General features: G+C 37.3%; 1 protein-coding gene across 8 annotated transcripts in view; it reads right to left on the bottom strand.

The window, feature by feature from the left end:
• The window catches only part of ttc38 (tetratricopeptide repeat domain 38), an 80,637-nt gene that overhangs the window by 60,338 nt on the left and 7,726 nt on the right, over positions 1-12,573 (bottom strand). For all 8 annotated transcript variants that reach the window (XR_009809072.1, XR_009809075.1, XR_009809071.1 and 5 more), the window contains 5 exons: positions 9,765-9,938; positions 5,928-6,003; positions 2,465-2,584; positions 2,265-2,324; positions 2,001-2,039 (listed from right to left, as the gene is read on the bottom strand). Coding sequence is in view for 3 of the 8 variants with exons in the window: in XM_061917880.1 (XP_061773864.1) it covers positions 2,001-2,039; positions 2,265-2,324; positions 2,465-2,584; positions 5,928-6,003; positions 9,765-9,938 (469 nt within the window). In the remaining 5 variants the exon portion in view is untranslated. The remainder of the gene's footprint in view (positions 1-2,000; positions 2,040-2,264; positions 2,325-2,464; positions 2,585-5,927; positions 6,004-9,764; positions 9,939-12,573) is intronic.

Below are 12,573 nucleotides of genomic sequence, written 5' to 3'. Positions count from 1 at the left end.
GAATAGGCTGAAGCCAAGGCCTATATTTGCCCACCCTATACCTTCACTGAAAATAAGATTACCTGGATCACCAACAATAAAAAAAAATCAATGGGATGAAAGTAATTGTTACTATATTTTATAATGTTCTATCCACCTTTCAAAGCTTTCTTAAACCTTAACAAAGAACTACATGTCTTCAACTTATCACTGAGCTTATTCCAACATTTAACTGCTAAAACTGAAATACATTTGTATTTTATATTTGTTCTATCTTTACATTTTTCAAAAATCAATATCCCCCATAAATTACACTTTCCTCCTCTTAATTTAAATAACCTAAGAATGCAGACTAGAAGGCTGTAATTCTTTACTCGAAAGAAAAATTCCTTTGTTTTTAAAAACACAATATCTGAACATTTTAACACATTAGAACTTATAAATAATGGATAGCACACTGTATGTATTATTCTAATTACCCTTTTTTGAAGTTTAATTATTGGGTCTATGTATGTTTTATAAACATATCCCCAAACTTCAACACAATATGGAAAAATAAAAGAATAATACAACATATGTAGACATTTCTTATTCCGTATGTGTGTCACTTTATAAAGAAATGGTAAATGGGTTGTACTTGTATAGCGCTTTTCTACCCCTTTTTAAGGAGCCCAAAGCGCTTTGACAGTATTTCCACATTCGCCCATTCACACACACATTCACACACTGACGGCGGGAGCTGCCATGCAAGGCGCTCACCAGGACCCATCAGGAGCAAGGGTGAAGTGTCTTGCCCAAGGACACAACAGACATGACTAGTATGGTAGAAGGTGGGGATTGAATCAATAACCCTCTTATTGCTGGCACAGCTACTCTACCAACTTCGCCACGCCGCAATGGATTTGGATATTTTTCCCTTTATATATTCAATATGCGGTTTCCAACATAATTTATGATTAATTATTATTCCCAACAATTTAGTTTCATATACTCTATCAACTTCCATCCATCCATCCATCCATCGTCTTCCGCTTATCCGAGGTCGGGTCGCGGGGGCAACAGCCTAAGCAGGGAAACCCAGACTTCCCTCTCCCCAGCCACTTCGTCTAGCTCTTCCCGGGGGATCCCGAGCCGTTCCCAGGCCAGCCGGGAGACATAGTCTTCCCAACGTGTCCTGGGTCTTCCCCGTGGCCTCCTACCGGTTGGACGTGCCCTAAACACCTCCCTAGGGAGGCGTTCGGGTGGCATCCTGACCAGATGCCCGAACCACCTCATCTGGCTCCTCTCCATGTGGAGGAGCAGCGGCTTTACTTTGAGTTCCTCCCGGATGGCAGAGCTTCTCACCCTATCTCTAAGGGAGAGACCCGACACCCGGCGGAGGAAACTCTTTTGGGCCGCTTGTACCCGTGATCTTATCCTTTCGGTCATGACCCAAAGCTCATGACCATAGGTGAGGATGGGAACGTAGATCGACCGGTAAATTGAGAGCTTTGCCTTCCGGCTCAGCTCCTTCTTCGCCACAACGGATCGGTACAACGTCCGCATTACTGAAGACGCCGCACCGATCCGCCTGTCGATCTCACGATCCACTCTTCCCCCACTCTATCAACTTCCACTTGATTTAATTTTAATTTTGTTTCACAATATTTCCTTGCACCACTAAACACCATAAATGTATTTTTCTTTTCATTTTATGATAACTTAATATTAAACCATTTTTTTTTAGCTGAAGCAAATCAACCTCTATTATCCTCAACACTTCCTTCAAGTCTTCTCCTGAACAATTTACATTTGTATCATCTGCAAACATAATATTCAATTTATCAGACACTGAACAAATATCATTTAAATAAAGTAAGAATAACTTATGTCCCAATAACGAGCCTTGTGGAACCCTAATTAAAACAGTCAGAAAAGTAATCTAGCACGTCACCTTATTTATCAAACTATCCCCCAGCCTCTAAGCACGTACACTCATTTGCTTAAGAATGGAATTGAAAAGTAGAATGGAATAAACTCACCTCAGAATCAAAGATTTGCAGTGCAGCCTCATATTCCCCCTGTGGAGTGGAGTGTGGCGTGTGACAAAGATAAATCGAAATAACATCAGACTTGAGATATGCTATCTTGATAACATTGTGTGGCACAGATGCCAATTAATCTTGCAATACAATCCACTGTGGATTTCAAATTACCCTGGAGAAAACATATCATAAATACAAGTTCTGGAAACAACTCCACTGCCAACTTTGCGCTTGAATGAGAAAATTAATTAAATTCTTTACCTTCTCGATGAAGTACAGCGCCCAGTGCCAATAGTTGTGGCTGGCCAGCATATCAGACACCTGCAATTACATTAGACATCTTTAAATACTTTCCCCCTAGGTTTCATTTACTGGATAGCGATTAGAAAAGAAGTGTTCAGGCTTATTGAACATGATTCATCAGAGGTAACACGTTTCCTTGGGAAAGTCAATGGTTATACCTTCCAGTCTTTCTCCCTGCCCTCCATGAACTTCAAGCCTTTGTCCACCTCCCCTTTCATCTCATAGATATGGGAGACCGAATGGACAGACCATGCATCACCTGGAACCAGAGCAAGTGCCTGCCCCCCGAGGGACAGAAATCGGTCTAAATCATTAAAACAGGTGGACAAATGCAAAACCTTTCCTTTACAACTATTAGTTATTTTTACACCTAAACTCACTACAGCTGGTCTTTTTGATACATGTCATGGTTGTAACACAGTCCTATAAATACATAATACTGTACAAAAAAAAACACAAAAAAGGGGTGACATGCTCGCGGCTGATAAATATTTTGGCGATATAATACTTATTTACGTCACTACACTTAGGAAGGACAGAGTCACTTTTGATCTTTTTTGTTGACTTTTTTTCCTTTAATTACATATACCAAGCATAACACATACTCTTCTGATTGCAGTGTGACAAAGAAGTATGCTGCCAATGTTAGTCAGACTTTTTTCCCTTTCTGAAAATTTCGTAAAGCACAATTACACATTACGAAATTTTCAGAAAGGTAAAAAAAATGCTGACCAACATTGGCAGCATACTTAGTCTTCTAAGTCAAGGGTGTCCAAACTTTGTCCACTGAAGGCCGCACACACAAAAAAAAATCAAAAGATGCGAGGGTCATTTTGATATTTTTTGCATTCAGAATTATAAATTTTAAAAAAAACAGCCTTCATTTTAGATTTGTGTTATTAATGTCAATATTCGTATTTGTTCTTGTTACATTACATTTGTTTTCATTCTCCTTTATTCAACTTTTTATGTTGTTTTTTTTTTTAATAATATTTTAAGAATGTGCCGCGAGGCATTAAAAATTGAGCTGTGGGCTACACTTTGGATACCCCAGATATAACCTAATTGACTCTTGTGACCATCATTAGTAATAGAAATCATATCCTTGAATATGTGAAAGAATCTGCTTATATGAAAATTACAGTATTTTCAAAGCACCATTGTGGTGGACTCAACACTGCAGCTTTTTTTTAATGAGTCCATCCGTCTCTTTCTCTCTCCCTTGCCTTGCCACTTCTACTGTTTAAGGCCAACCTCAAGAATCCTCAATACACACTTTTTGATCCAGAAACTACAAACATTTGCTTTGTCGTACGAACCTTGTCTCAGTGTACGAACGTTTCTTCCACCCATTTTGTGCACCATTGTTTTTTTTTACAGCATTTCTCGAGTTTTGTTAGCTCAATACGAGTCCAAAAAGAAAAATGGACAAGCGATGTGTGTTTCGAAACATTTAGAAAGTATCTACAGCGTTGTCAACACTGCCTCCTCCATCCCCCTTTTTTTGGCTGTACGGCAAGAAGAGTAGTAAAGTAACAAGGTAAAGTGGATTTTATTTTTTTAATCCTATGCATTGTGGTGACCTGCCTGCTAAAGTTAAGTTTGTTTGCTATAAAGTACTGCATAGTGCATTATATTGTGTTCAAAGTTGTGTTGTCCCGATACCAATATTTTGGTACCGGTACCAACATGTATTTCGATACTTTTCAGTATTTTGATACTTCTCAAAATAAAGGGGACCACAGAAAACTGCTTTATTGGCTTTATTTTAACAAAAAATCTTACGGTACATTAAATATATATATTTCTTATTGCAAGTGTGTCCTTAAAAAAAATAGTGAACATACAAGACAACTTGTCTTTTAGTAGTAAGTAAGCAAACACAGGTTCCTATTTTAGCAGCTGACATATAACGTATGCTTAACATATTGTGTCAATATCCATTCTATTATTTTGTGAAAATTATGAACGACAAGTGGAAGGGATAAGCGGTAGCAAATGGATGGATGGAAGTGGTAGAAAACTAGTTATTAATATACCGTTAATATCTGCTTATTTTCTCTTTTAACATGTTTTATCTACACTTATGTTAAAATGTAATAACTATTTATTCTTCTGTTGTATGGATGCTTTACATTAGTTTTGGATGATACCACAAATTTGGGTATCAATCCGATACCAAGTAGTTACAGGATCATACATTGGTCATATTCAAAGTCCTAATGTGTGCAGGGACATATTTCCTGAGTTTATAAACATGATATATATTTTTTTAAAAGTAAAAAAGATTGTGTGATGCTGTAAAATATGGATGTAATCATAGTAGTATCAACTAGATATGCTCCTGACAGTGAAATCAGGTGTAGATCCACCAATGGCGTTTGTTTACATCGTGACACTGGTGAGCTGCAGTGTGTAGTGAAGCATGTTTAGCTATTCCTCGGCCTGATACTTTTTAGAGGCGATATAGTACCGAATACGATTTATTTGTTCGCGGTACTATACTTATCCTAGTTCAAAGTGTACAAAGCGTTGCTTGAATATGGACTGTTGTCGAAGTTGGACTCCATTATTCATGATTTCATTGTTTCTTCTTGAGAAATTTGCTTCAATATACAAACTTTTCTATTTACAAACCCTGTACAATAACCAATTCCGCTTGTAAATTGTGGTTCAACTGTAGTTAGTCCCTCAAATATTTTTAATACTGTTTTTTTATACATCCTTTATGTGTTCTGCAAACAGTGTGAATGACCTCAGTGTTAATTTCCACTAAAGCTTGAGATAAAGCGCTGTTGCTCAAACAAAACTAAGTCTTAGGATGAAATGTAGCAAGGACATCAATGTTGTACAATTCAGAATTGTCACACAAACTGTCAGCATAGCAGAACAATATTTATTGTACCTCTTAAAATCACAGTTCAATCTGTACAATTAAATATTAGAAGTGGGCAAACCCTTTAAAGACTACAATAATTTTTGGATCACATTGTCATTCCCCATCATCAACTACCGTCTTGTATGGGTTAGTTTTTGCCTCATTCCCAAGAGAATCCTGCGTGTGACTGAAACATTATGGAGTGTTGGTTGGTTAGTTTATCCAGGACAGGCTGCAGTATGTTTGAACAACCACCAGGTATAATCTGTAAGCAGATAATAATGTATCATCTCTTTCTGACCTATAAGATCATTCCTCACTTCCGCTTTAAGTAACGAATGAGGCTAAAACTAACCCAGACCCACGGTATCTATATCTTAGTAAGTATCTAACTCAATTTTACAAGTGTATAGCTGTTGGAACTATGAGATTGTTATTTGAACATTTTATTCCATGATTAGTAAAGTTTTATGATGTCATAGTTGACAGATTTCTACAACTTCAACAAACAGAACAAATAGAAGGTTAATCAGTGACCCAAATGGATGGAATTCCACTTCAGAGGTTGTTAGTACGCATAACTTATTTCCCCGGGGCAAAGTGGTACTCCTGTGGTCTGAGAGAGTCATTATTGGCCATCAAAAGTAAATTAATTGTGAAAGCAATATGACACGTTTAACAGAGGCAGGGTATGCAGCACGAATGGCACACACATTAAAAAAGGATGAAGAAGACCTTCTCACCTCCATTGCTTCTTTCTCAGCCTGGTCATAGAAATGAGTCTCCAGCAGACCAAAAGAATACAATCCCTTCAGATGGCTTAGGGCACATGAAAGACAAGATGATCCTCGTTACTTGGAACACAATCCAGCCACCAATTTCATTTATGATGGAGGGTTTTGAATTTTTAGGATCAAGGCCACGACAGCAGATAATGAAAATCTAATTTGCATTTATATAATAGTGAAACATTTGATCGGTCTCAAAACAGACACAAAACATTGGGACAATGGAGTTGGTCGAGTCAGTTCAGCTATAACTGTTTCCACTCTTCTTGGAAGGATTTGAAAGATTTTGGAGTTTGTTGATCAGTTTTTTTTTAGTTGAATCTACTCTTGATTGCAATGATGTCAGAGTGCAGAAAACCAAACAAGCAAGAAGAATCAGTATTGACAGAAGAGTGAGAGCAAAAACACCCTTAGCAAGTGTCACACTGAGTTAAAAGTGGCACGTAAAAGATGAGCTACCTTATTTTCTCCTCTCTCTGCAGACAACATTCTTCTGTGCCTTTTCACTCTCAACATGATGTTGGTAAAAGCATCCAGTGCTGCACAGTAGCGAGTAACGATGCTTCTCACAAGCATTTTCTCCATTATCGGTAAAAACACTACCCCAATGAGTGTGAGGCTGTGATATGAAGAACACTCTTTTTGTGACCCACGTTTAACTCCTGGGATCAACTTTTCACTTGCTGACTCTAGAACGAAACAACTATTCCTTCCTTGGCACTACTTTAAAAATAGGCATTTTCCATCAACGTGTCTTTTCCCACGCAGCTGTCACTGATTAGTAAGATGAATAAACAACATGTGAGATCTGGAGAACTGACGAGAATCATGTAAAACAATTTTGACCAAGTTTTATGAATTGCAGATGCTTAAGTACTGTATAAGAAAAAACTATTTTGGTGACTTAGAAAGTACTAAAGGTTTTTGTCGTTGTCATTCTCCAAAAGTTATGTACTGTGAACAAAATTACATTTCTAAAATTTAGCGCATTCATTGCCCTATTCTCCGATTAGCTTAAGTGAAAAAAAATGCACAACTGCGCAGATTCTGGCTATGCAACATTCTCTGCCTCGACTTAAGTTGGCCACTGCACACCCTTGGATGGAACAACTCTTGAATGTGAACATTCCCCGTCAAATCTGGTCTTCCGTGTATTCTCCCATTTACTTAAGTACTTTTACCCACTTCTGAGGTCTTCTGTGTATTCTCCCATTTACTTAAGTACTTTTACCCACTTCTGAGGTCTTCTGTGTATTTTCCCATTTACTTAAGTACTTTTACCCACTTCTGAGGCTGCAATAAGTCCAGCGCCCCAAGAAACTGAAACATTATATTGCACTTGAAGTTTGGATGTAGTGTACACCACACATAATCCATCCATCCATGCATCCATTTATACCGCTTTTCCCTTTCAGGGTCACGGGAGGTGCTGGAGCCTCTCAACGGCATTATAATAAAATGATCAAATAAACCTCCTCAAAACCATCAAATATTTTCTGATCACGTCAATTGAAACACCTGGAAAAATCAATTGAGATGAAAATAAAAGGGCCATAACGCTACTGGAAATTAACTATTAAAAATCAAAATGCACATAGTTTACTTGGTGTGTCTCTGTAAGTAAAAGAAAAGAAGGGCATGACCATTTATCAACCGCGTTTGGACCGTGAGACTATCATTGAACAATGCGAAAATTTAGTAGAAATAGCGTCTGTCAGACCTCAGGGTTTCCTTTTATTGTAGTTGATTGTGGCACTGCGCAATGGAAACATATTAGCCGACACACCTTAAAAATGATGTTTTTTTTACTTAAAACCAAAATAAAACAATACATAGTTTTTTACATGAAAACAAAATAAAGTAATACAATATTTTGTAGCGTCCAGAAGACACACAAATGTCTGATGCTATTTTTAGCTTTTATTGTAAATTTTAGGCTAACAACGGGCCCTATTTTTTCCGTGCATACACGTTCGCCTCCGTGTTTCAGTCTTAGACACACAACACTTCCTCTATCTCTGTTGATACGGTGTGTTTACAGACCATGACGGACAAACATTAACACCGGAAGGTAGTTACAGTATAAATTGATTGTTTATTTTTTGCGCAATACTGACTAGTGATGCACCAAAAATGTGGTCACCAAAAAAAGACGTATGTAGAACACACTGACGATGCCAATTGTTGTGATGACTTAAGTCACACGAACTAGGTTGTCTGGATCGGAGACAGCATGTCCGTTTTATACCCAGACAGCAATATTCAAAATTTAAGATGACAGTGGCGGCTATTTTAAAGAGAGAAAGGCTCCCAGCACAATGAAGCAAATGTGACGTTAGGCTCTCTACAGTTCGCTTTTCTTCGTGCACATGGAGCGACAGACGTAAAGAGCTCGGCGCAGTCTGACCAAATCACTAAAATGTGCTTTTTTTCTCGTGTTTGGAGCAAAGACAGAGCTATTGTCAGCCAGTTATTTCCATGTCTCCTGTTATGTATTTGGTTGCTCTGCTTTCTCCTATTTGCCCCTTTTCTGCACGACCTGGTTTTGGAGTTACGGGGCAGAGCCACCCACATACACCCGCTGCCAATCTGCTTTTGGCTTACTTAAGCTTCCCTGCCAGTCGTCTAAATGCCAGTTGATTGTCGATGTTTCACTCACCTCCAAGGACTTCTTCCTCAACTCGCTTGGCGTTTCCTGGTGAACATAATTTTCCTTCTTGGTCTCCTCACACCTACCTTTGCTGTGAGTCTGTCCCCATATTGTTGAGTTGTATTTTTCTCCTCTCCTTTTTTGATTGCACTTTTTGTTATTTTTTTCCACACCTTTAGCGGGATTTTTGTTATTAAACATTCTTATTTTGGCCGACTGTTTTTTCTCTGTTTTGCGGTCCTACTATGGTTGTAACATCTCAGAGAACTGAACATAAGCGGTAATAAATAAAGAAATGGTAAAAAAAGAAATGGTCATGCCCAGAAGAAAGTGAAGAAGGTGGATGTGCGTGGCCAAAACTGACAATGCGACTCCAATACGTTTGAAAAGTTAGTTGCTTCAATGACATGTAAAACTTTAGAAGAGGTGGGTGATTCTCCATCTATCCATCCATTTTCTACTTCTCATCCCTCTCGGGGTGGCGGGGGACTGGACTATACCAGCGGCACTCGGGCAGAAAGCATCGTACAGCCTGTACAAGTCGCCACCTCATCACGCAGGGCTAACAGAAAAAAAATTCTAATTTCCCCAAATATAAATATTATTTGTGTAATTTACAAAAAAATGTGTTTATTTAGTGGCCTGTTCACATGAGCTAGATTAAAGTTTCAAGTAAAACTCTGCCATATTCCACAATCAAAAGCATTGAAAGAGTTTGCCTTCATAAACATTCCTTTAAAAGATGGCAAATAGTGAAAAAAAATTATGAGTTAGAGTTTGGTGAATTATTTTAGCTCATTATTCAACTTGAAATCATATTCCTATATTTTTCTAATTGTGCAGTGGAGACTTTCCATGAGAAGCTGGGAGCATTTTTTTGGTGAATCAGCTTTTTTCTTCAAGCAGCAACTAAGCTTAGCAGACAAAACTAAATGTTGGATGTCGCAGTAACCCCAAGTCATTTTAGCAATGTACAACAACAAAATCCAATTTTATTCCTGTTAAGGAAGTCCAACAGAAAAGGTTCTGGAACCACTTTGTGTTGTTGTTGTGTGTTAGGTGTGAGGTCAAATTCTTAACTTTTCTCTATGATCCAGTCGACTATCAGTACTGTATTTCCCATGAGTGTAAAAACAGTTTACCTGGACAGAGGGATGTGTGGCTTCCAGTAAGGCAGCACTCGAGCAACCGAATCCCTCATCTGGGTTTGGGCTCCCATGTAGAAGTAGCTATCATGGGCAAACTTGAGGGCAAGCAAGTCTGTGGGATGATCAACCAGAATATCTTCCCAGGTATCACATGCTTTGGGAAAGTTCCTATCAAAAACACGAGCCAGTGTTAAACATAAAAAGGCAACAGTGTTGTTGGACATCAATATCTCCTAAAACAACCAGTTATCTTGATGATTTTTTCTAGAGAGCGTTTTTGTCCTAAGGTACATACATTATACTTCCAACTACACAACTGTATACAACATATAGGACTTTTGTTACTGTGTCATTCAAAACAAAGCATCTTATTATTGATATGGCGCTTGTCCATTCATCCTTTTTCTACTGCTTGTCCCTTTCAGGGTTGCGGTATTCAAGTTATATCATGGATGAAGGATATTAGATAGGCAAATATGCAATACACGGCTGAAAGTGTTTCCCATAAAACTATTTATCATCATATTAAATAATGAAAATGGCTTCTGCAGTTTGATGTATTCAAAATAAATTTGAGATGAACTACATTGCGCAAATAAATCCTCCATCCATTTATATCAAACCCACCTTTCGTATAAATACATTTTTATGGTATCGTCAAATCAAGGTGATGCTGTGTTGTTTGTGGGATAATAAACAACAATTATGATTGCAACATGCTGTGCGGAGCAAAGTTGTGTGTTTTTTATGCATAACTAGTCAAAATATGAAACATGAGAGTTTATGGAAATCAAAGTACAAGACAAAGGTGGACACTAGCATATTATTAGAATACCATGAAAAAGTTGATTTATTTCATTAATTCCATTTAGAAAGTCAAACTTGTAGAATGTATCCCTGTTCTTGATTGGCCTGCAAACTCACCTGACCTTAACCCCATAGAAAACCTATGGGGTATTGTGAAGTGGAAGATGCCAGATTCCAGAGCCAACAATGCTGAAGAGCTGAAGGCCACTATTAAAGCAACCTGGACTCTCATAACACCTGAGGAGTGCAACAGACTGCTGGACTCCATGCCACGCCGTATTGCTGCAGCAATTCAGGCAAAAGGAGCTGCAACTAAGTATTGATTGCCGTACATGCTGAAACTTTCCATGTTCATACTTTTCAGTTGGCCCACATTTCTAAAAAATATTTTTTGGTACTAGTCGTAACTAATATTCTAATTTTCTGAAATACTGAATTTGGGATTTTCAGTAATTGTAAATACTAGTCATCAAAATGTAAAGAAATACACATTTCAAATATATCACTATGTGTGTAATGAATTGATATAATATGTAAGTTTCACGTTCTAAATATAATTACTGAAATAAATCAACTTTTTCATGATATTCAAATAATATGAACAGCACCTGTACATAACAAAATGTAACAAAACAAACATAATAGAACAAATTGATATCTTCAATCCAAAACAAAAAATAAAACATGTTGCATACATCCAAGCGCTCTTTTATTCTGCAGACTGGATATTATACATTTTTTTAAACCTCTTTTCAGCAGCTTGGGAAGCTGGAGCAAGTTTACAATTGTTTTATTTTTATCACCTAAACATTGTTGACAAGAAAGACAGATTGTCTATTGTCTATTATTGTGTGATTATTACATACTAAGTAACAGCAAAAATCGTATATAAACCTTGACCTTCACATAAGTATCACAAAGAATTAAAGCACTCAGACTCAAGCTAATGAATAGCAGCCCTTGTGAAACTCTCTATTTTTAACTGCTTATGATCTTCAGGAGTCAGAAGAATGTTAAACGACCGTCTTTTTTCTCGCTCACATACAGCATGTGACCCTTATCTCTAATTTGGGTCACAGTGTTCTTTCTGCAACGTAGCATCTGGACAAAGGTTCTGGGACATATCAGCAGTACACCTACAGGACCTGAAGTAAGGATGTTTAGGTAAGATAGAAATGGCGCTATCTTGATAGCATGTTAGGGGTTTGCATGTTAGTATTTTATCCACTTTTTTAAGTATAACACTAGAAGTCAATGAATATGTAACTTGGCACTATCTTGCAAGAATGGTAAGCTTTAATATATTAGCATTTTAGCCAGTTTTGTAGGTATAAAACAAAGAATCATGGATTATGCTACTTAGCGTACTTGCTTACTTAGGTAAAATGGAATCTATCCTATTTGGGTCCCAAATCAACCTTAAGAAAGTCAGTGACTTCGCTATGAAAGTTGGTGACAATGTTAGCACCAAGAAAGATGAGGTCACCTCCCTAGAGGCTAATCTTTCCTGTGATAAAATGGCAACCAAGGTAATCAAAAAGGTCAACCAACGAACAAGAATTATCTTCCCAATTAGCTGGTTAACCTGAGGGATGTTCCAAATAAGAGTTTGATGAGCATTCCTCAACTTTTTTTCGTCTTTCATTGCCACTTGTGCCGTTTTTTTTTAAACATGTTGCAAGCATCCAAATCCATATGACCTAATATTTGCAAAAAATAAAGTTTACCAGTTTGAACAATAAATATCTTGTCTTTTCCGTCTATTCATTTGAATACAGATTGAAAAGGATTTGCAGAGCAAGTATTCTGTTTTTATTTATGATTTAAACAACCTGCCAACTTCACTGGTTTTGAGGTTTGTATTATACCACAAAAGAGTTTCAGTTTTACATGCTTTGCAACAGCAAATATATATATATATATATATATATATATATATATATATATATATATATATATACACTTTTTTTTTTCCACAAAGCAGTTGAAAATAAAC

Source organism: Nerophis ophidion, linkage group LG12 (assembly GCF_033978795.1).
Source record: "Nerophis ophidion isolate RoL-2023_Sa linkage group LG12, RoL_Noph_v1.0, whole genome shotgun sequence".
Lineage (NCBI taxonomy): Eukaryota > Metazoa > Chordata > Actinopteri > Syngnathiformes > Syngnathidae > Nerophis > Nerophis ophidion.
The sequence above is the reverse complement of the archived record's forward strand: the minus strand, read 5'-3'. Positions and strand labels throughout refer to the sequence as shown.